At 45.5% G+C, this 25504-nt stretch overlaps 1 protein-coding gene across 2 annotated transcripts in view; it reads left to right on the plus strand.

Annotated features, from left to right (window-relative positions):
• bcar3 (BCAR3 adaptor protein, NSP family member) overlaps nt 1-25504 on the plus strand; it is a 179788-nt gene that overhangs the window by 98822 nt on the left and 55462 nt on the right. For both annotated transcript variants that reach the window (XM_041208661.1, XM_041208662.1), the window contains 2 exons: nt 1399-1723; nt 17971-18010. In XM_041208661.1, the coding sequence (XP_041064595.1) occupies nt 1399-1723; nt 17971-18010 (365 nt within the window). The remainder of the gene's footprint in view (nt 1-1398; nt 1724-17970; nt 18011-25504) is intronic.

Here is a 25504-nt window from a genome sequence, read left to right on the forward strand (position 1 = left end):
TCCTCAGGTGTGGGAAACCACCTCAGGAAACCTGACTGAAAAACAGTTAAAAATAGTAATTCTGTCAAAATGGAGGCACACAGCCTCCTTTAATGGGCAATAACAATCAACCTTTTTTGTCGCCAGCAGGTTGGTTGCCTGCTCCTGATCTCGTCTCTGTTAAAACCAGAAATGGGTGGTTTCAAGGTGGCTTGAGTTTGGATTTGAAATTTTTAACCTTTTTCACTTCCCACTCAACCCAAAGCCAGCCATTTTTTCAGGATTAAAATGACTCCCTTTGTTATCCAATTGCTGTCCATCAACCAACCTTTCCCTGCCCTGCTGTCTAAAATAAAAGGAAGCAAAAGAAAGATTTCCATTTATATGGTGCTTTTCATCACCACTGAACATCTCAATGAAGCACTACTGCTGTGTCGTCACTGATGTAATGTAGGAAACACCACAGCCAATTTACACATAGCAAACTCCCCCAAACTGCGATGTAATAATGACCAGATAATCGGTTTTTGTGATGTTGATTGAGGGATAAACATTGGCCAGGACACTGGGAAGAATTTCCCTGCTCTTTAAAATAGTGCTATGAGATCTTTGACATCCACCTGAGCAGGCAGGTGGGGCCCCGTTTTAAAGTCTCATCCAAAAGACGGCCCCAACAGTGCAGCACTCCCCCAGTAGTGCACTGGGGTGTCAGCCTTGTATTTTGTGCTCAACCCCTGGAGTGGCACTTGAATCTGGAACTTGTGACTCAGAGGTGAGAGCGCTATCAACTGAGCCATACACCAATATATTCATATAAACCAATAAATTAAGAGTGTTCAAAGAAAATGAAACAAACACAATTTTGTTAATTTTCCCTTCTGATTTTTCCCCCGGATTGCTTCCTGAAGTATCTGGGAGATTCAGCTTTAATTGCTGGAACTATCAAGATAATCCAGTCAAGTTAGCAATGCTACCATCAACTCTTGCTCTTGACATGCTCATGTCAGTATTGGCTAATTGGTCAATGTGTCAAAGTTCAAACTACCCACAGAACCTCTGGGAAGGGAGCAAAGTGTAGAGAAACATTTTTTTTAAAGGTATTTGCATTGATTGCATAGAACAAGAGCACAAAGAGAGCTTTTTATTTTAGCCTAACCCAGAAGGCCTAGACCAGCAGTATAGGACAAAATCATCACCGTTGTATCAGTCCTTTCTGAAGCCTCTTGTCAAGTCAGATTTTCAGAAGTTGTTGTATCTTTTGGAATTGCTAAAAGAACGATGGTAGAGTGAGCTGTTAGTCATTGCTGTTAGCTATCACTAATGGACTCTAATTAGCTTGAAATCTTAATAGCTTCTTTTGTGCAATGATTAACTGCTGCTTGATTTGTTAATGGTGTCTGTTTGTCTTTCTAAATGCAGAGCTGAAGATGATGGCCGCAGGAAAATATGCAAGCTTGCCTCGCAAGATCCAAACTGGCCGTAAGTGTTCGCTCACACCGGCGATGGAGACACTCAGTATTGGAGGCCCTCTCACCAGTCAGCATTCCAGCTCACTCCAAAGTATTTCTATTCATGGCACACTGCCAAGAAAGAAAAACGGGAAGGTATCTGTGATACCTACTGGCATGTACAGTCCCACAGAAAATCAGCCTCAGTCTTTGCCAACCCGATTACGCAATGCGTCTTTGTCTTATGATGTCATTGAGGAACATCCGTTACAAGAGTTCACGGAATTTCATTCCAGGTAACTGATAATGGCATTAGTTAAGTCAATACACTCAGAGTGGATGGGCACCTCAGGATAAGGCCAAGAAAGATCACTACTCAGTATTAACTTTTGCACTCACGTTAGACTCTGCATCATTGAGACGTTGATGGAGCCTCCTCCTTGTTCTCTTGTTCTATGAAAATACCTTTGAAAAAAATTGTTTCTCTACACTTTGCTCCCTTCCCAGAGGTTCTGTGGGCAGTTTGAACTTTGATATCTTAACCAATTAGCCAATATTGCCGTGAGCATGTCAAGAGCAAGAGTTATAGATTTATAAACTATAGCTTTGCCAATCTGTGCATTAACTCCCCGGGGTTAGGTTGGTGGGGCCTGCTCCTATTGGGAGACTGTACGTTTCATATTGGGGATGCAATTGCACAGCTCAGAGACTCTTAAACACAGAGATGGGTTTCTGCATGCACCAGATAACCAGTTGGCCAAGCAAAGGAAATGGTCACACTGGCCTTTCTCTCCATGTCTCGGTCTGCATTGAGCCCCATTCCTTGAAGGAATAAGGCGGTTACTGTCCTGGGTCACTCCCAGTGCAGCTGTTGAACCATCAGTAGCATGGGGGGAAAGGGCTCATGGACTAACACAGTTTCTGCCACCTTCAGCACTCTGCTGGATGGATAACATCAAGATCCATCCAAATGAAATCTAATCTGGATACCTTTGCTCCATCCCTGTTCTTGGTTTCTTATCTTGCAATAAAAAGATTTATTTTAATAAAATAGGCAGGACATAGTTAAGGTCAATTTGTTTTAATATTCTGAGTCATAGTTTTGTTTTGCATTAAAAGTTAGTGTTGACCATCATCAATATAGTTTAGCCCGTATGCATGGTGCAGGAACTGGAGGTAATTGTGTTACACAGCCACCGTTCAAAGTATAGCAGTTTGGTCAAATCATTAAGCGTATTTCTTTTTCATATCTCCCAGGGTGGAAACCCCCAACCGTGGGCCATATAGCCCAAGAGGATGGTTAAGTATAGAAGATTAAGGGGTGATTTAACTCAGGTATTTAAGAGGGTGAGTTGTTAGAATGAGTACCTAATGACCTCTGCTGCGAAGTGGATTGCTGAATTGGGAGAGGATAGAATTGGACCTTCCTGTAACACCTTCCCTCTGTTTCCCCAGTGATTGAATAACCTACCCAGGCTGACACATAAGGAGCAGTGAGGTGTGAGCTAGTGGAAGGCATGTGATTGGTGTCTGCAAGATATGTACCTCAACACAAGTCACTGCCTTCAGGAGAGAAATGTGTATAAAATGCAACAATGTTATTTGCTTGTATTTTTTATTTCCTTGGTCTTCTTATTTGTCTTAATCTTCTGTGAACCTTCAGTACGAGTAATCTGTGTGCTTACCTCTGCTGCAGCTTATCAGTAACTGAACCTTGGTTAAGATGGAATAGCTTGTTTAGAGATGTTAACACTTATCTCTGCCACTGGCAGGTTCTTGCAGGTTTGCTTGTCAGGCTGAACACATGCATTGTGTAATGTTCTATTTGGAAAATCATGTCTCCAGTGTTTATATGCAAAGAGCATTTAAGTACTGCATGGTAAAGACCAGTAGAAATAATGGTTGAGGCTGACATATTATCAAACATTTTCACTTTGTAACTGTCCCGTTCTGTGAATCACTGACTCTTCTCATTCTCTGGTCATTCCAACCTCTGGCACTCTCGTCCTTTGTGTGCTCCGCCCTCTTCCTACCTCTCTAGTGGTCCACTTGTTGTTGATAACCCAGTTATGGAGAAGTTGACAGCTGTGGTTCCATTATAGCATTCTTGATACTGGGTTAGAAAGTCATGGGTTTTAATCCGACTGCAGAGAGTGAGCACTGTGCTGCACCCACCTTAGCTGAGGTGTAAAATTGAGACCCCTCAGGTGGGCATTAAGAATCCCATGGCACTGTTTCAGAGAGGAGCAGGGGAATATAAATGCAAGTTAATTTGCCCTTCTTTCCTTTTTCTTTCTCGTGTCTCACATTGTGAGAGAATACTGTATCTAGACCACTTTCTTCACTTTCCAAATAACCAGAATTTGATGCATTTAAGAGGAAGCTGGATAAGTACATGAGGGAGAAGGAACTAGAAGGATATGCTGATAGAGAGAAATGGTGGGAGGAGGCTTGTGTGGAACTTAAATACTGGCATTGAATAGTGGGGGCAAATGACCTGATTTTTCTGTGGATTCCATGGAATTCTACATAATAGTGTGTTGGCTGGCACAAGAAGGTTAACTGTAGTGTGTCCAGGTCTGAGATGATTTCCTTATTATAGCCTTTGGCAATTGAGTTAATTACTGCACAAACATGCAGGTTTTAAATAACCTGCGGGAGCTCTGAAATTCACCCCACTTACACTGTGCAGCATATCTCAGAGCATCGGTGACCGAGAATGGCCAACCCTACGTTGCTTGGCTGGTGATGCCATCCCAATGCCAGTGTGGGAGGGGCACCTCCTCTAGTGACACGCTGCACTGCCAGGCGCATTGTTGCCATCTCACTTTGTTTATTCACGGATTCTTATTACTGTGAGGTTTTACAGTGGTCACACAAGAGATGGGGTATTAGGCCAAGTATCGCTGAGCTACCTCCCGCACAGGAGAGAGGATGGGTTATTGGTGTGTTCAAACTGAGGTGTAGATATGTGCCCCCTTGAGGTGGCATTCAGAGTGACATTACAGCTTCTTGGGGTCAGAGTTCCTTGAACAAGTATTTATGCTACAAAGTGAATGAAAAGTAAGTCCTATATTTAGCCTGGGGGTCGAGGGGGGAAACCAGTTGGTTCATCTATATACTGCCTTTATAACATGTGTCAGTGTCACATCAGCACGACCAATTATGCACAAAAGCAAGTTCAGAATGGGTGGCATGATTTTTTTGCATTTAATGTACTTGTAATAAGTTGCGTAAAGCTGTTCTTGTTCTGAGGGAGATTTCTTGTTGCCAAAGTTGAATATTTGGTCTGATGAGCAGTAGGTGCAGATGTTATCATGGGCAAGGAATGTTACTGTGAGTAATGGAACGAGTTTTAGCTCCCCAGATAACCCACCGCTGTTAGATAGATTAGCCTTTGAATGCCTGCGGGGGATGCGGAGAGCTGCTTTTCAAAGTCTCACTCTGAAGTGCTCCACTTTGTTTTTAACTTAATGGACTTTTAGTGAGCCCTATCTGTTACCTGAATAAGAGAAAGCCTTACTGTACTTTGAATGATTTCAGTGTGATAAGCAGCCTACAGACAGTGGCAGAGTGGTATAGCGCAGCACAGAGAAGGCTCGCTAGATTGGTCCCTGGGATGAGAGGATTGCTCTATGATGACAGGCTGAGTAAATTGGGCTCAAATTTTCTGGAGCTTGGAAGAATGAGAGATGATCACATTGAAACAAGGTTCTGAAGGGGCCTGGCAGAGTAGACACTGGAGGTTGTTACCCTCGCTGGGGAATCTAGAACATGGGGCCACAGTCTCAGGATAAGGGGACAATCATTTAGGACTAAGGTGAGGAGAAATTTCTACATTCAAAGGGTTGTGAATCTTTGGACCTCTCTACCCCAGAAGATTGTGGGTGCTCCATTGCTGACTATATTTAAGGCTGGGATAGACAGATTTTTGGTGTCTTAGGGAATTGAGGGATATGGGGAGTGGGCAGGAAAATGGAGTTGAAGCCAAAGATCAGCCATGATCATATTAAGTGGCAGATTCGATGGGCCATATGGTCTGCTGCTGCTCCTATTTCTTGTGTTCTTGTGTACCATGTTTATGGGGCTATTCAAATTTCTGGGCCAATTAAACCACCTTAATTCTAAAATAGGAGATAATTCCTTCTGTGTGTACAAAGGTAAAAGGCAAAGAGCCTGGAAAAGCTACTCTAACATGTTCCATCTCAAATTCTGGAATCCACTTATTTTGAGCAGAAGGGTAGATTGTATTGTTTATCAAAGAGAATGTTGGCTTTGACTGGCGGTCACAAGATCTAGTGTAATGCTCAGTCACTAACTGAAGCGACTGGTATCAGAATTGGGTTTGGTTTGGTTTTCCAATACCCTGATGAGAAATTTAACTTATGAATTTAAAGCTGAATATCTTCAAAGATAATCTAAGAGCGAGACAGCAGCAGATGTGACAAGTTCAATCCCCAATGCCAGTTGACCTCAGTCACATGGACAGCGGGAGGAACTGGGAGGGGGAAATCAGGAAGAGCTGACTTGAGGCCACTGTCCGATCTTCTTAGTGAATGGTATCAATGGCCTAGGAACAGATTAGCCACAGGGGCTGCGTGGCAAGATCAACCAGGATGCATAGAAGACCACAAAGACTAGTGAATGAAGAAAGAGCGGCCAATGCCAATTGGCTTTCAAAGGCTTGCTGAAGGCAGCGTCTTGCCGCGAGTTTGTACAGTTATGAATTTATCAAAGATTGCACAAGAGAAGCTCTCAGTTCTTTCATAAATCTGTGCCCTGGGCTCCATAGCCTACACATCACTACTGACAATATTAGCAGAGGAACGTTTAACACACTCTTATGACCCTCTCCTTATTTTCGCACGGGCTTCAATCAGGGTTATTTTGAACAAAACTACTCCAGCATTGAAATAGTGATGACAATAACAATTGCATTTATATAGCACCTTTAAATATAGCAAAATGTCCCAAGGCACTTCACAGGAGCATAATCAGACAACAATTGGCACTGAGCCAAGGGGTTGGTGGTGTACAACAATACAACCACCATTTGGACAGGTGACCCACAGCTTGGTCAAAAAGATAGGCTTTACGGAGCGATTTAGAGGAGAGCAAGGTAGAGGTTAAGGGATGGAATTCCCGAACTTAGAGCTTATACAGCTGAAGGCACAGCTGCCAGTGGTGGGGTGAGGATATAGGTGCACAAGAGATCTAAATTGGATGAACATAGAGGTCGCAGAGGACTGTAGGGCTGGAAGAGATTACAGAGATAGGGTGAGGCAAGGTCATGGTGGGATTTAAGCACAAAGATGACATTTTTAAAATTGAGTTAATGGATTGAGAGTCAATGTGGGTCAGCGAGCATGGCGGGAGGGGTGTGAGTAGTGTTATGAGTGAATTGTACTAGCAAAATGAGATGTCTCATAAGAAGACTCATATCATCAGGATAACTTCTAGGCTGGTGTCTCCTTTTGGAGCAGTGCTACTAGTGGAATGGCCAGGGGTGTTCAGATATGATCTATATTGAATCGACATTGAATCTTCCATTGAAGCTTTATGGAGAAAGAGGGCAAATTTCAGAAACCTCAAAATTATACTCAAACATGAAGCATGACTAGTCTAATCTTGAAGCTTGTAAATGCTCCTGGAGTATAAATGCTTCATCACCAGCCACAAAACCAATTTACAATAAACCTGATGACACAAAGTCCATGCTTCTGAGTAAGCAATATACACATAATTTGCTGTTATAATCTTATCTACAGCCCATTAAACGACTTAGATTTTTTTCCGTCTTTGATGTACTTCCCCTCTGATACCACTAAGAATTCTATTCTGGGGAATGTATGCATCATGCCTCACAGTCCCAACCCCAAAGGTATATTTATATGCTTGTTATACTGCATTGATTTGACAGCGGTTTTACTGACTCTTTCCCAAAAGTACAGTGTAATATTGCTGATGCCAGCCAACCACCGCTTGGCTGTTGACCTCAAAGAAATGATCTAACACTAATTTATCTTTCTCCCCAACCAGAATATTAATAAACAACACTCACCTTTTTGATTTGCTTTATTTCCGCACAAATAAAAAAAATTATAATAAAATAACATTTGTTTTGGGCCAGGGTATGAAATATCAATTGTTTTTAATTTTTTAAATTTATTCTTTCATGGGGTGTGGGCATTGCTGCCCATCCCTAATTACCCTTGAACTGAGTGGCTTGCTAGGCCATTTCAGGGGGCAGTTAAGAATCAACCACATTGCTGTGGGTTTGGAGTCATGTGAGGGCCAGACCGGGTAAAAATGGCAGATTTCTTTCCCTAAAAGACATTAGTGAACATGATGGGTTTTTATGACAATTGATAGCTTGGTGGTCACTATTCCCGAGATTAGCTTTTTAATTCCATGTTTTATTAACTAAACTTAAATTCCACCAATTACCATGGTGGGATTTGAACCCATGTCTCCAGGGCATTATCGTGGGTGTCTGGATTACTAGTCCAGTGATATTACCACTGCACCACCATCTCCCCTATATGGAGGTGGGGGGGTGGGGGGTGCGTGCGCGCTGTGGGGTGGTGGTGGTGGATGGAGGGCTCAGGTTTTCAGACTTAAGCACCTTGGGATGTTTCAATACGTTAAAGGTGCTATGTAAATACAAATTGTTGCAGATTAAAAGCCAGGTGATTATATTTAGCCATTTTTAAACATGTGCCACCTCTTCTTGATTGATAATCAAGACAGACTCATCTGTTCTCTTCAATTTTGAAATAATGCCACATTATAAGAAGGATGTGATTGCACTGGAGGGGCTGCAGAGGAGATTCACCAGGATGTTGCCTGGGATGAAACATTTAAGTTATGAAGAGAGGTTGGATAGACTTGGGTTGTTTTCGCTAGAGCAGAGAAGACTGAGGGGCGACCTGATCGAGGTGTACAAGATTATGAGGGGCATGGACAGGGTGGATAGGGAGCAGCTGTTCCCCTTAGTTGAAGGGTTAGTCACAAGGGGACAAAAGTTCAAGGTGAGGGGCAGGAGGTTTAGGGGGGATGTGAGGAAAAACTTTTTTACCCAGAGGGTGGTGATGGTCTGGAATGCGCTGCCTGGGAGGGTGGTGGAGGCAGGTTGCCTCACATCCTTTAAAAAGTACCTGGATGAGCACTTGGCACGTCATAACATTCAAGGCTATGGGCCAAGTGCTGGTAAATGGGATTAGGTAGGTAGGTCAGGTGTTTCTCATGTGTCAGTGCAGACTTGATGGGCCAAAGTGTCTCTTTTGCACTGTGTGATTCTGTGATTCTCATTCTTACAAGAGTAACATTACATTACTATCCAATTATGCTATGTTATGTGCATTTGTTAAAAGACTGGCTGTAAATTGGAATTGGAAACTGGTTGTTTTCCTGTGCCCACTCTTGATTTACAAGCTGTGCTTTTATATGACATATAGAATAACAATAGGATAATTATATTAGGTGATTTCAACATTCCCAACATTAATTGGGATAGACATAGTTTTAAGGGCTTGGGTGGAGTGGATTTCTTGAATTGTGTACAGGAGAACTTTTTAGGTCAATATGTAGAGGGTCCAATAAGCGATGGCGCAGTGCTGGACCTAATTCTGGGGAATGAAGCCGGACAGGCGGCTGAGGTGGTGGTGGGGGAGTATTTTAGTGACAGTGACCACAACATGGTACAATATAAAAACAAAAAAACTGCGGATGCTGGAAATCCAAAACAAAAACAGAATTACCTGGAAAAACTCAGCAGGTCTGGCAGCATCGGCGGAGAAGAGGGGTCATGAGGACTCGAAACGTCAACTCATTTCTTCTCCGCCGATGCTGCCAGACCTGCTGAGTTTTTCCAGGTAATTCTGTTTTTGTTATGGTACAATATAAGCTTGTTATGGAGAAAGAAATAGACAAGTTGCAAAAAAATGTTTTGGACTTGGGGGGAGCAGATTTGAGTAAAATAAGGCAGGATCTGGAGGATAGAATGGGAACAGCTACTTGTGGGGAAATCTACTGACGAGCAGTTGGGGGGGCATTCAAAAAGGAAATGGGGAGGGTACAGGCTCAACATGTTCCCTCTAGGGTGATGGGAAGGAGTAACAAGCCCAGAGAACCATGGATGACCAGGGATATTCAGGTTGCGATGAGAAGGAAAAGAGAGGCTTTTAGCAGGTACAAGGGAAGCAAATCAGCGGAGGCATTAGTGGAGCATTGAAAGCACAGGGTGGAGCTTAAGAAAGCAATTAGGATAGCAAAGAGGGGATATGAGAAAGCTCTGGCTGGTAAAAGTAGGGAAAATCCCAAGATATTCTATAAGTATATCAATGGGAAGAGGATAACCAGTGAAAGAGTAGGGCCCATAAGGGACCAAGGGGGCAATCTATGGGTGGAGCCAGAGGACATCCATAGAATGTTGAACAAATATTTCACATCCATCTTCACCCAAGAGAATGAGGATGAAGGTATCGAACTCGGGGAGAGAGACTGCGAGGTTCTTGAGCAAATTGATATTGGGAGTGACAAGGTATTGGAGCTGTAGGCAGGCTTAAAAGTGGACAAATCTCCAGGTCCAGATGCTTTGTGTCCCAGACTGCTGAGGGGTGCAAGGGAGGAGATCTCAGGGGCTCTGACCCAAATTTTTAATTCCTCTCTGGCCACGGGGGAGGTGCCAGAGGACTGGAGAATATCCAGTGTGGTTCCGCTATCTAAGAAGGGTTATAGAGATAAGCCAGGGAACTACAGGCCAGTGAGTCTCACGTCAGTGGTAGGGAAACTATTGGAGAAAATTCTGAAGGAGAAAATCTCTCTCCACTTGGAGAGGCAAGGTTTGATCAGGGATAGTCAGCAAGGCTTTGTCAGAGGGAGGTCATGCCTAACAAATTTGATTGAATTTTTTGAGGAGGTGACCGTGTGTAGATGAGGGTAGTGTAGTTGATGTAGTTTATATAGATTTCAGCAAAGCCTTTGACAAGGTCCCACATGGGAGACTGATAAAGAAGGCAAATGAACATGGGATACAGGGTAATTTGATAAGGTGGATTCAAAATTGGCTTAGTTGTAGGAGACAGAGGGTGATGACAGAAGGTTGCTTTAGTGACTAGAAGCCAATGTCCAGTGGAATACCACAGGGATCTGTGCTGGCTCCCCCATTATTCGTCATTTATATAAACGAGATAAATGTCTATGTTGGGGGCAGGATTAGTAAGTTTGCAGATGACACAAAAGATTGGTTGGGTTCTTAACAGTGAGGTTGAGTGTCTTGGGCTACAGGAAGATAAAGACGGGATGGTCACATGGGCAGATAAGTGGCAGGTGGAATTTAACCCTGAAAAGTGTGAGGTGATACACTTTGGAAGGAGTATTTGACAAGGAAGCATTCAAAGGGAGCTTGGCGTGTGGGTCCATAGATCTCTGAAGTTGGAGGGGCATGTTAGTGGGGTAGTGAAAAAGGCATATGGGACACTTGCCTTTATCAATCGAGGCATAGATTACAAAAGTAGGGAGATCATGTTGGAGTTGCATAGAACTTTGGTGAGGACACAGCTGGAGTACTGTGTGCAGTTCTGGTCACCACATTATAGGAAGGATGTGTTTGCACTGGAGGCGGTGCAGAGGAGATTCACCAGGATGTTACCTGGGATGAAACATTTAAGTTATGAAGAGAGGTTGGATAGACTTGAGTTGTTTTCATTGGAGCAGAGAAGACTGAGGGGCGATCTGGTCGAGGTCTAAAAGATTATGAGGGGCATGGATAGGGAGAAGCTGTTCCCCTTAGTTGAAGGGTCAGTCACGAGGGGACACAAGTTCAAGGTGAGGGGCAGGAGGTTTAGGGGGGATGTGAGGAAAACATTTTTACACAGTGGGTGGTGACGGTCTGGAATGCACTGCCTGGGAGGGTGGTGGAGGTGGGTTGCCTCACAACCTTTAAAAAGTACCTGGATGAGCACTTGGCACATCATAACATTCAAGGCTATGGGCCAAGTGCTGGTAAATGGGATTAGGTAGGTAGGTCAGGTGTTTCTCACATGTCGGTGCAGACTTGATGGGCCGAAGGGCCTCTTCTGCACTGAGATTCTGTGAAATACCCACCCCCACTGCTGACACGTTACACCTGTGAATAAATGAGAGTTCACTGCAGACTGTGTCCCATCAGCGTTTTGAGTTGTTTAAAATTAAGTGGGCAAAGGCACAACCACTGTTGGAACCATGGAGACCAGTGAAGAATGAAACTTTGGCCACTCGTCCTGGTTTTTGCTGAGGAGATTGGTCTCAGCTGGTGCACACTTGGGCTTCAGAGCCCCTGGGTTGACAGGGGGAAGATTGGCCTTTGAAAAATGGTGGCAATGTGGTGCCCTCCACATGTTGAACAGCTTGGTAATACTCTCAGTTAAAGAATGGCCACTTGGGCAAGGTGCTTGAATCAGCTGTAGAACTGTACCCCCAGCAATGAGTCAAAATTTCCAGCAGAAAAGAGGAGGAAAACACAAGACTGCATGCTCACCACAACAACCTGAAACTAAATAGAAAAGTGAGTGAGGAGGTTAAAGATTAAGGACACTTAGGGGATTGAATGTCATTTTGTCCTATCTTGGGGCTGGGTAGCCGAGTACAGTGAGGAATGATGGGATAGTCTTTGGCAGCCCGGGTCCACCTGGACCTCCTGTGCCGTGTCTGAGAACTTGTGCATCCTCTCCCTTGGTGGCTAAACCATGCTGAAACCTGTCACTGTGTGTGTCAGCCACGCCTTCGGTGGGAGTGGGTGAGCGGGGCCTACATATACTGCTCCACAAAAATTGTCTCTAATCAGTGCTTGGGTAGACCTAAAGGTGTTTATTTCAGCATCTCTAGGCAAGTTAAATCATGGTGATTGGTAATTGGGAGCAAAATTAAGATCAGACTTTCAAACAAATGTGTCTATTTAGTGCCTGTTTCCACCCTTGCACCAGAATAACCTCCAGTACCTTGAGCTTTTTTGTCATAATATCATTTCTTTAGACCCATGTAAATCTACTCTGTACTCTCTCTCTCCATGGCCTTTAAGACACTTTGTACTTGGTTTTAAACTTCATGAAACAATTTGAATCACACCTTGCAGAATAATATTATGACCTAATCCCGATATTCGAAAATAAAGTTCCCACATTATTAGCCAGAGGAAAACGCATTATATCTTGTGAAACCAGTATTCACACTTTGCCAATTGGCGAGTGTCCAAAGCAATCCCTGAGATTGTGATTGGGAGGCGAGCTATTTCTGAATACTTGGATAATTATTGGGACTTGGTTGGCTAATGTGTGTTTGTTGAGGCTGTGTGGGAGATGAGCTGTGTGTATGTGTGTAGAACTGATCACAATACTATACATAGCAGCATTGCCTGTATTGTAGACATTAAGTGGAATGTAGACTTTGGAATTAGTCCACATCACCTCCCAGTCTATTTCTTTCATTGTCAATGTACAAACATCTTTTTACATGGCATTCTCTTTTTAATTGGCTGAAATAGTATATCAGTATTGTAGCTAATACTGTAGCATAAAACAATTACACTATAACAGGACAGACCAGGGAAATATGTGTTAGTCTCCATTAGAATGAGCGTAGGAATCTGCAATTGATCTCTCTGCTTCTGGGTTAGGCAAAATGGGCAGGGTCCACTCCTGATTACTGTCCATTGGCCCTTGCTGGCATGTGGATGTTAGGCTTAACTGTGCTGATTTTCACCACCTTCCCATTCAACTAACAACAGAATAAGCTGCCAACGCACTCTGCCAAGGCTCAAGTAGGAATAATGCCACTTGGTCTAGAATTGTACCACAGCAATGAGGCAACAGCACTGTCAGGACAGGAGGGGAGGGTAGATGGAGTCTGTTTTTTTTTAATGGTCACTGATCCCTTCTCGAGGGCAAAACACTGAGGAGAGAAATGAAATTATTTCCTCCCCTGGGGGAGTTCCGAACAAGGGGGCATTACCTTAAAAATTAGAGCGAGGTCATTCCGAGGTGATGCAGGAAGCACTTCTTCACAAAGGGTAGTGGAAATCTGGAACTCTCTCCCTCAAAAAAACTATTGAGACTAGGAAGCAATTAAAAATGTCAGAGATGAAATTGATTTTTGTTGGGTAATGATTCAGAACCAAGGAAGGTGAAAGGGACTGAGATACAGATCAGCAATGATTTAGTTGAATGGCCAAATGGGCTCGAGGGGCTGAATGGCCTGTTTCTGTTCCTACATTCCTCCCACTCTCAGCAAGCAATGCGATCCAAGAGAGTGGGCTCCAGATTACTCTCTCCTCCTCCTTAGTGGCTGACTGAATAATAGCATTTAATAGAGTCCTTGGGTGGCTACAGTAGAATGAGTACCAAACAAGGAAGAGACAAGAAACACCTTTAAATAAAAGAGCCTCATTCATGCCAACAAAAAAAAAGGTGCATTGTTGGAACTATCGACTGTCAAAGCAAATTAAAGACAGAAACAGTCGACTTGAGGTTGTTGTCATTGTTCTATTCCTGATAGAAGCTGCTAAATGGGAGGCTGAACAGGCACTTGATCATCAGCCGTGTATATGATGATAGGAAGCATAGTGCTGAAGTGATCATCTGGTGAACGATGTAATCACAGGTTTAGGCTTCACTGTCTGTTAAAAACATGACGATGACTTTCTGGGAACCCACCCCAGCTCCCTGTAGCCGAATTTATTCTGTTTTTGCACCGTGTGCATGCGCGTGTCGCAACGCATTTGGATTTTTGTTCTACCACACATTCCATTTCATTATTAGCGCAACATCATCTTCCCAATGGTTCATTGCATAAGATGCTTGTTGTGGCATCTACCCAGCAATGTGGCTAACTGCTCAGGTATGTCCTGCACACAAAGCAGGACAAATTCAATCCGGCCAATTACCCATCAGTCTACACACAAGCATCAGTAAAGTAATGGAAGGGGTCATCAACAGTGCTATCAAGCAGCACCTGCTTAGCAATAACCTGCTCACTGACGCCCAGTTTGGGCTCCTCCAGGGCCGCTCGGCTCCTGACCTTGTTACAGGCTTCATTCAAACATGAACAAAAGAGCTGAACCCCTGAGGTGGGAGTGGCTGCCCTTGACATCGAGGCAGCATTTGACTGGGTGTGGCATTAAGGAGCCCGAGCAAAACTCAAGACAATGGGAATCAGGGGGAAAACTCTCCACTGGTTGGAGTCATACCTAACATAAAGGAAAATGGTTGTGGTTGTTGGAGGTCAGTCATCTCAGCTCCAGGACATCACTGCAGGAGTTCCTCAGGGTAGTGTCCTCAGCCCAACCACCTTCAGTTGCTTCATCAATGACCTTCCTTCCATCATAAAGTCAGAAGTGGGGATGTTCGCTGATGATTGCACAATGTTCAGCACTATTTGTGATTCCTCAGATACTGAAGCAGTCCATGTCCAAATGCAGCAAGACCTGGACAATATCCAGTCTTGGGCTGACAAGTGGCAAGCAACATTCGTGCCACACAAGTGCCAGGCAATGACCATCTCCAACAAGAGAGAATCCAATCATTGCCCCTTGATGTTCAATAGCATTACCATCACTGAATCCCCTACTATCGACATCCTGGGGGGTTACCATTGACCAGAAACTGAACTGGACTAGCCATATAAATACTGGCTACAAGAGCAGGTCAGAGACTAGGAATCATGCGATGAGTAACTCACCTACTTATTCCCCAAAGCCTGTCCACCATCTACAAGACACAAGTCAGGAATGTGATGGAATGCTCCCCAGTTGCCTGGATCTGTGCAGCTCCTATAACACTGAAGAAGCTGGACACCGTCCAGGACAAAGCAGTCTGCTTGATTGGCACCATATCCACAAACATTCACTCCCTCCGCCACCAACACACAGTAGGAGCAGTGTGTACCATCTACAAGATGCACTGCAGGAATTCACCAAGGCTTCTTAGACAGCACCTTCCAAACCCATGACCACTACCACCTAGAAAGACAAGGGCAGCTGATAGATGGGAACACCACCATCTAAAAGTTCCCCTCCAAGTCATTCACCATCCTGACTTGGAAATATATCATCGCTCCTTCACTGTCGCTGGATCAAAATCCTGGAACTCCCTTCAACCGAGCTGTGGGTGTACCTATACCACATGGACTGCAGCGGTTCAAGAAGGCAGCTCACCACCACCTTCTCAAGGGCAGCTAGGGATAGAGAATAAATGCTGGCCCAGCCAGCAGAGCCCACATCCCATGAATGAATTTTTAAAAAAGCTGCCTTTAGTCAGGTGTGATTTGCACTCTTTAGACCTGGTAGGGAAAGTTATAAACTTAAGGAAGTTTTTCGAGAGGTAGGGTACCATTTTGGGCATGGTTCTGGGACAACTTTAGGTGAGGTCAGATGGCCTTTGGGTCATGGATTGTTAAAACTAGACATGAATGTGCATAAAAATTTCACAAAATTCATTGGAACAATCAACTACATTGAAACTGTCAAAAGGAGCTGGCAAAGGGAGCTGTCAAACTGTCCAGGCATTTAAATCTGCTGCCCTTTAAATATTTGTTTTTAAGAACACTGTAGTTTTCAATCTATGCTTGCTATTTCACTCTGTTGACCTAGCTGAGGAACTTCAGTTCTGAAGATAGATTGGAAAAGTTAGGACTGTTTTCCTTAGAGAAGAGAAGGTTGAGAGGAGATTTGATTGAGGTATTCAAAATCATGAGGGGCCTGGACAGAATAGATAGGGAGAAACTGTTCCCGCCTGTGAGAGAATCAAGAACAAGAAGGCACAGATTTAAAGTAATTGGCAAAAGAAGGAAAAGCAATATGAGAAAAAACTTTTTCACGTAGTGTGTTTAAGATCTAGAATGCGCTCACCGAGAGTGTAATGGAGGCAGGTTCAATCAAAGCATTCAAAAGGAAATTGAACTGGTATCTGAAAAGGAAGAATGCACAGGGTTACAGGGAGAGGGCAGGAGAATGGCACTAAGGGATTTGCTTATTCCGAGTGCTGGAGTAGACACAATGGGCTGAGTGGCCTCCTCCTGCACTGTAACAATTTTGTGATTCCATGATAAGCCTGAGAGTAATCATTACAGGATTGATGCTGCATGACTGATTTCACAGCCTATCATTATCACTGTGGGGTGCCTGTCAGTTTACAGTTTGATTGACAGCTCCAAGTGCTTATAAAGTCCTAGAAGTGTGACTATGAATATGTACTTGCTTTTATAAGGTAAGAGAGGAAGTTGAATGTAGCGAATGGGTTCTTTTGATTAATGAGTGTTTTTATTAAATAACGAATTTGTTAATAGACACTTAAGTTTATTTAATCTCAGCCTGGGTCCTGAGATCTGTCTCTGGTGGATACTGGGTGAGTTAGTATGGAGGTGAAAGGGCAAAGGGTGGTGGGTGGAGGTCACGAGTTGGCACTAAGTTGCCATGGGGGTGGGTAACAGGGACATAGGTTGGCATGGAGGCCATGAGGGTCCATTGGGGGGCAGGGGGGGTGTTGGGTGAGGGGCAAAGGTTGACATGGATGTTATGAGGGGTCATGGGTTGGGATGATGGGTCATGGGGAGTGTGTTGAAAGGGTGATGGGGTGTGAGGGATGGGAGTTGGAGGGCTGTTTTTTCTTTTATTTTTATCGCAATGCCAGAGCACTGAGGCGGGTCACAACACCCAGCCTGCCTCTGTACCTGTGCTGTCTCCGAATGGTTTCCAGGGGTGGCAGCCCCAACTCCCATAAAACCCAGTCAAACTTCCGGGGCACTTTTTGCTGGGTCAAGTTGGCAGATCCAGCAATTGTCCAGCCTCTGTGCTCCCAACCCAGGAGTGAAAATCCAGGCCTATAAGTTTGTTTGTGAAATTTCCTGATACCTGTTAACAATGAAACTTTAAACACATTTTTAAATGAAATAGGTTATGAATTTTCTGCAAATTTGGGACTAAGTGAATCTTTATGAACATATTTACAAAGGGATCCTCATTTTAATCTGTTAAATTTTTTTGTATCTAATTTCAAGAAAGAATATTCCAATATGTTTAAAGAGGCCATAGTATGCATAAGTGTATTGTACTTAATATGATCAATTTGGGCCTATGTTTTACACAGATTTTGCATCTTTTGTACATTTAAGTATGCAATTCAATATATTTTTCATTCGTTCTTGGGATGTGGGCATCGCTGGGTAGGCCAGCATCTATTGCCCATCCCTAATTGCCCTTGTTTAGAGGGCATTTAAGAGTCAGCCACATTGCCATATTGAGGCTGTTGGACAACAAAGTGTGAGTTCCTGTTTATGTTTTATGAAAACATTGTATATTTGGATTGCACTGCGCTTATAGGAGGAGTGCATTGATAATCAAGGGTATAGAGCACTTCAATTTTTAAAAAATATAACCAATGAAACCTGAATTTGCAGATATGCTGAGAGCTGAAATAATTTGACTTCCAACAAGTGGCTGTACAAACTGTATGTTTTTTATACCTATCATTCTGATACTCCAGTACCCCAACGCTTCTTTTCTCACCTGCAGGGACACGGACATTATGGACCTTGCCCTCGAATATGTCAAGGTACGTTACCTGTTTCCAAATATTGTACATGTAATGGTGACATTTGCGATAGGCTTAACTGGAAGGTTACTGTGCTTTAGAGTTGATTTGTGACTGGCTTATCTTGTCTTGTTGAGCCCTTTTCAAGTGCTTTCTTCACCCTTTACAGGGTGCAATAATGATTCAGTTCCAGCTCTCTGGGAGTTTAATACCTGTCAGGTGACACAATGATCAAGGCATTCATGGTGTAGTTAGTGACTGTGTTAAACAGGGCACAGAGTAATTTACATAGCTAAGTTGACTGTGCCCTTCAGTGTAGGCAGAGCATTATACACTTAAAATGTCTGATCTGCCATAATATTATTGCTCGCTGCAAGCAGTTTCTGGGAAATGATCAAACTGCTTCCCTTACAAAGGCTATCTGCTATTCACCTGCCCTGGTAGCTTACACTCAGCACTAGCACTGTTAATCTGAGAAAGCATAAACCTGTAAATGTGAATGAACTGAAAAGCAGGATCAAGGTTCTGGACATCATGGACTTAAAACCTACTGAAAGATAATAAATAAGGGTTTCACAATCATCCTCGACAGTTGATGCAGCTTTTTAAAAACCGTATTTGTGAAGCAGATTCTATGGGAAATTTATGCAGCAGTTAGATATTGCCATTCTAGACAAGATTAAATGGTTAATAAATAAGACATGGACTTGCAGAAACAAGGGATGCTTTGTTTCGGTTTGTGAGATTTTGTGAGCTTCACGAGCTAGATAATAGACAACATTGGATGACTTCCTGACATCAGGCCTTGGTCACAGAATCTGAAGAACAGACCTTGTGTCTCCTGCCTTTTGGGAGCTGTGAGGCAGCGTCGGTGCCAGAGTCATGTGTGTGACTTTGCTGTATCACAGCTGGATTACAGAGAGCCCTTTCTAACTTCAAGCTCTGACAAGCCAAAGAACATGGGGAACAAAAGGCATTTTTCTCAGCGCAGTTTAAAAATCTCGCCAGTTACCTTCAGCTGACCCCTTTGATGTGAGTAGCAGGAGAAAAATGAACAAGAACTTGCAAAGTATTTGTTTGTTTATGGTGATTACTGAAAGCCAAATACCTAAGTGGCCAAGCAATTAGTGCACCAACCAGGGTAGAAACAACATAAAAGTGGTTTTTGAACTTGAACTGAGGCTATTTACATCATTCCTCCAATTCTGACCTCCTGCACATACCCAAATTTCTTTGTTCCACCATCAGCCACAGAGCTTTGAGCTGCTCAGGCTTTGAACTCCAGAATTTCTCCCTAAACCTCTCCAGCTCTCTACCCCCCCCCCATTTCCTCCTTTGAGATGCTCCTTATGACCTTGGGACTTTTTGCTACGCTAAAGATGTTATATAAATGTAAGTTGTAGCGTAGCTGACTAGCAGGGCTTGTGGTTATAGCATTTGACTTTCATTGTTGTAGCACTTTGATACAAACTAATGGAGACAGTCTAGCTTTCAGAAAAGCAGTGTGCAATTATTCCTAGCTGGGCCGTGCTGGTACATAAAGAATGAGTAACATACTACTCATTGGCCAAGGCAGGATGTCATTGATACTGATCATTAAAGGACAAGCAACTCGAGAAACCATCTCCACGTAACAGCGGTAACCTGCATTACTACAGCGCTGCTTGGAGATGAGAGGGGCACTCAAAAATATCAATAATTTATTGCCGATGGTTTTATTATACACATGTGTGCTTCATAGGAGCAGTATCAATGTAATTCAGCTGCCAGGGCTCCACCCCCAGCACCTCCACTCCTCTTTTTGACTGTGCTTTCACCCTTCAACCCCCAGTTTCCTCCTTTCTCCCTCCTATTCAGTGCCCAACTATATTCACCCATGGCCCTGTGAAGTGCATTGAGATACCTGTCTGCACACAAGGAGCCAGGTAAATTGTTGTAAGGCTGGAAGTTCCTATGCAAGCCTTAACCACTGTTAATTATCTTGCTTTGCCACTCTCAAAGAATTTTGGGTGTAACTATCTTGTCAGGGAGTAAAAGGGTTGAGGCTGTGTTGAAATACTGCACGATAGTCAATGACTGGCCATTCCAATTGGCAAAAAAGCTGTGCGCTTGTGTAATAGGTTGCACCATACAGAGATAGTTGGCACCCTCTAGTGGTAACAACTAGACTGTCCGCCTTGATTTAAGGGTGCATTACTAAATTTTGATGGATGGATTAATCACATTAAGTGGTCAGGCTGTCAGTGACATTATTCTATGAAAAAAGGTTTGCGTTTGTACTTGTAAAATTAGTTCAGGGCGGTGCTGTGCAAGCTGCTTGTGGTATTCTTTTAAAAATAGCAGTGCTGTGTCGCATACTTCTTTGTTCTATGGTTGAAGAAGTGAGGTCCAGAGAGCTGGCCGGTGTCACGTTTAAAGACAGAGATGAGATAAACCAAGAAATCAGTGATGGCAAATTTGGAGAAAAGTGACTTGCATTTATTTAGCACTTTTAACAATCCCCCGACCTCGCAAAACACTTCCCAACCAATGAAGTACTTTTTGTAATGTAGGAAACGTGACAGCTAAGCTGCGCTCAATAAACACCCACAAACAGCAAGGTGATAAAAACGTGTTTTTTTTTGTGAGGATGTGTCTTAGTGATGTTGATTGGAGAATAAATATAGGCCAGGATTCCAGGGAGATCTCCCCTGCTATTCTTTGAAATAGTGCCATGGGATCTTTTACATTCACCTGAGCAGGCAGATGGGGCCATGGCTTAATGTCTCATCCGAAAGGCGGCGCCGCTGACAGTTCAGCACTCCCTCGGAAATGCGCTAGAATGTCAGCCTTGATCTTAGTGCTCAAGTCCAGTGTGGGACTTGGAACCGGAACCTTGTGATTTAGAAGAGAAAGTGCTACCAACTGGGCCACAACTGACACTTAAAAGAGGCGCAAAGGGATAACTAAAGGGAGGTATGGAAGGAAGGCCCTGGGCCAAGAATGATTTGGCGTAGACTTATTGTAAAAGCTGAGGGCTGAATTTTGAGAACTCGCCAGGCCCAGAAATGGAGTTGGGCAGGAACTACAAAAGTCCCTGCCGTCCGATGTGCCAGTTTCCCAGCTCCTTCCTACCTCCCAGGCCATTTTTGGGAGGTGGGAGTGGGGAAAACGTGACACATTAGGAGCCTGTTGAGGACAATTAAAGGAGGTCGACTGGGATCTTCCAGTCGGACTGCAGGTTCCTACAGGCAACGGGGGCTCGTTTAGCTGCCGCCTCGTGGGCGGTGGGGGTGGGGGGTGGGGGGAGGTGGGTAACACTCCAGGCAGGCTTACAGGCCCTCCCTGCCTAACTGGGGAATCTAACCCCACCCCCGGTCCTCACTGGATGGTCTAAGTGCAAACCCCATTTTTTTAAATTCAAGATTAAATAAGTTGTCCTCTTACTCTATTGCTCTCCCCTGATTGGCCCTTCAGCTTCAAGCCATACTTAAATTTGGCAGCAAGCCCATCTTCACACCAGTTAAGATGCCGCCCCCTTAAAAACACAATGAGTGACTGTTTCCCCCCCCGGGGCAGGTTCAGGGCCCCTTTGTTTCCTTCCCGCAGAGGTGGCGGGGTGAATGGGGGAGGAGGCCTGGGAGGGTGTGATTGACTTTAGCATGGTGAGGATGCAGGGGGTGAGTAAGCATGTGTAGCATGTCATATTTGGAGTGTAGAGGGAGGAAAGGAAGTGGTCAGAGTTGACTATTGATAGACTGGAGATATAAGAAGCATTGCAATTGGGAGATGGAAACCTCGAGGCAATGGGTTAAATGTTGCTGGAGTGGGGAATCGCATGGCGAGCACTACAAGTTGGGCTTTTGTCTTTCAGCTTTCAACTGAAATAAATGTTGCTCTCAAAGCTGGAACTGTGAGCATAAAATGTGGATTCTGGGACCTGAGTGAAGGGAGGGATCAATAGTCTGTCTCCTTGGCTAATGAAATTTAAGGATTGCTAAAAAAAAAACACAGGATGACCATAAAACCATTAGACGTAGGAGCAGAAGTTGGCCATTTGGCCCTTCGAGTCTGCTCCGCCATTCAATGAGATCATGGCTCATCTGATAATCTCAATTCCACTTTCCTGCCTTTTCCCCATAACCCTTGATTCCTTCACTGATTTAAAAATCTATCTATCTCAGCCTTGAATACATTTAACGACCCAGCCTCTTCAGCCCTCTGTGGTAAAGAATTCCACAGATTAACTACCCTCTGAGAGAAGAAACTCCTCCTCATCTCTGTCGTAAATGAGGGAAAGAAAGATTGGATTAAGAGCAAGAGAAAAATGTGAGAAAAGATGTAAAATGTTAAATTTGACATCTTTTAAGACCTCCAACAACAATTTACTACCTGCAGGTATCAGCCTCAATGTTTTAAATTGTTCCCTTTCCAGGCTGGAGAGATTGATCACAGTTCATTGTTAAGGGGACAATTGCGTTATTAATTATGAGCCCTAACTCTCTGCAGCTAGTTTAATGAGCAATGGATGAGCAAATGCAGCAAGTTCTGAAAAATAATGGGCAGGCTGAGTGAGATGCAGCTTGTGTGAGAGAAACAGTGAAGTGGTGTAAATCTAGCAGCAAGCTCACACTGCTTCTCTTCATTTCCTGAAACTGCTAGCTTATTAATAACAGTGTGCATCTTTAATGAGAGGGATTTGGCCCATTATTAAGGAAATAACTGACTTCCTGCAACTTCTTATGCATGTTCATGAGTGGAATAATGTTTATTGTACAAAAAAGTACATTCATTCCGAGGATGTTGTGTTGGGAGAGGAGAATGCAAATGCTTTTCCCTTGTGTGCACCTTTGGGCTCGTGCAGACAAAGGTGAGGATAGAGCAAACTGAAGCCTGGCCTGATAGAGGTCTTTAAGGCTATGAAAGTGTTTGGTAGGGTAGATGTGGAGAAGATCTTGTGGGACTGTCCAAAAGTAAAAGCCATAAGTATGTACAATGGTCACTAATAATACCGATATGGAATTCCCATGAAACTTCTGTACCCTGAGATTGTTTACAATCTGAACCTTGCTACCACAAGGAGTAGTTGAGATGAACAGCATTAGTTGCATTTAACAGGGAGTTAGGTGAACATGAGGGGGAGAGGAAAAGATAACAGAAAATGCTGGGAATATTCAGGAGATCAGACAGCACCTGTAGAGAGAGAAAAAACATTGACTTGGATCGTCCGATGGCAATAGCGGTGAATGTTGAGATGTTCGCTGCTGTTGTGTGTTAGGTCACTGTGGGCATCCCTACCCATGCACACACATGGTATTCACCCAGGAAGTTTAAATTTATAATTGGTAGAATTACGCCACCCAGGCCTCTCCGAAAATGTCTCCAACACTGACCTTAATGTCACAGACTTGAATTAGACGCTCTATACTTACCCAGATATTTACCTCATTCTCCCCCTGTTGTTAAACTCAGGCCGAATTCAGTGATTAACAGCAGGAGCTGAATGTGGGACAGATTATAACAAAACCCTCCCCCCTACAACCCTGGGGTAATTATGGTTTAATGTAATGTGTAGTATACCTTTAAGAAGGATGTTAGAAAGGAAGATCACATGATCTTATGTAACCAATAGAGGAGTAGCGCGGGCTACCTCTGTAGTCAGGGGTCTGAGTTAGTAATAAGTATGGAAACAGGGTTTGAGTTGAAAGCAAACAAGTGTAACTGCTGAGTACCTTTGTAAATAAACAGAATGTGTTCCACCTAAGGACTGTCTGCTGGTCAACTCTGTCTATTGTACCCAACTCAGCCATCCCAAAACAAGCATGCAACTCGGATCCACAAGTCCCAACAGACTGGTAACCAGGATCCAACAAACCCCGACACTGCTCATACCCCCTACTGCCCCCCCCACCCCCCCGTCCACTGCTCAAACCCCAACTGCTCACGCCCCCACCTCCCCTCCAATGCTCACCCCCGACACTGCTCACCCCCACCACCCCGACACAGTTCACCCCCCCACCCCCCAGTCCCCCGACACTGCTCAAGCCCCCACCTCCCCTCCAATGCTCACCCCCCCACCCCCGACACTGGTCACCCCCCCCCCAGTCCCCCTCCACTGCTCACGCCCTCACCTCCCCTCCAGTGCTCACCCCCCCAGTCCCCCCACACTGCTCACCCCCCCACACCCCCTCCACTGCCCACCCCCCAGCCCCCCGACAGTGCTCACCCCCCCACCCCCCTCCACTGCTCACCCCCACACCCCCCTTGACACTACTCACCCCCACTGCCCCCTCGACACTGCTCACCCCCCCAACACTGCTCACCCCCCAGCCCCTCCACTGCTCACCCCCCCAACCCCCAACACTGCTCACTCCCCCCACCTCCCCCACCACTGCTCATCCCCTCACCCCCCCTGCACTGCTCAACCCCCCACCACTCCGACGCTGCTCACCCCCCCACCCCCGACGCTGCTCACCCCCCCACCCCCCGACTCTGCTCACTCCCCCACCCCCTCCTACGTTGCTCATTCCCGCACGCCCCCCGATGCTGCTCACTCCCCCAGCCCCCCCGACGCTGCTCACCCCCCACCCCCCTCCACTGCTCACCCCCTCACCCCCCTGCACTGCTCAACCCCCCCAGCCCCCACCACTGCTCATTCCCCCACCCCCCAACATCGCTCGCCCCCAACACTGCTCACTCCCCCCACCTCCCCCACCACTGCTCATCCCCTCACCCCCCCTGCACTGCTCAACCCCCCACCACTCCGACGCTGCTCACCCCCCCACCCCCGACGCTGCTCACCCCCCCACCCCCCGACTCTGCTCACTCCCCCACCCCCTCCTACGCTGCTCATTCCCGCACGCCCCCCGATGCTGCTCACTCCCCCAGCCCCCCCGACGCTGCTCACCCCCCACCCCCCTCCACTGCTCACCCCCTCACCCCCCTGCACTGCTCAACCCCCCCAGCCCCCACCACTGCTCATTCCCCCACCCCCCAACATCGCTCGCCCCCAACACTGCTCACTCCCCCAACCCCCCCCAACACTCTTCACTCCCCCCACCCCCCCACACTGCTCAATACCCCCACCCCCCTCCACTGCTCAATACCCCCACCCCCCTCCACTGCTCACCCCCTCACCCCCCTGCACTGCTCAACCCCCCCAGCCCCCACCACTGCTCATTCCCCCACCCCCCAACACCGCTCGCCCCCAACACTGCTCACTCCCCCAACCCCCCCCCAACACTCTTCACTCCCCCCACCCCCCCACACTGCTCAATACCCCCACCCCCCACACTGCTCAATACCCCCACCCCCCACACTGCTCAAACCCCCCACCCCCCGACACTGCTCACCCCCCCACCCCCTCCGACACTTCTCACTCCCCCCCCGACACTGCTCACTCCCCCACGACACTGCTTACTCCCCCAACCCCCCCGACACTGCTCACTCCCCCCACCCCCCACACTGCTCAACCCCCCCCACCCCCGACGCTGCTCACCCCCCCACCCCCCCGACGCTGCTCACTCCCCCACCCCC

This window comes from Carcharodon carcharias, chromosome 16, assembly GCF_017639515.1.
Source record: "Carcharodon carcharias isolate sCarCar2 chromosome 16, sCarCar2.pri, whole genome shotgun sequence".
NCBI lineage: Eukaryota > Metazoa > Chordata > Chondrichthyes > Lamniformes > Lamnidae > Carcharodon > Carcharodon carcharias.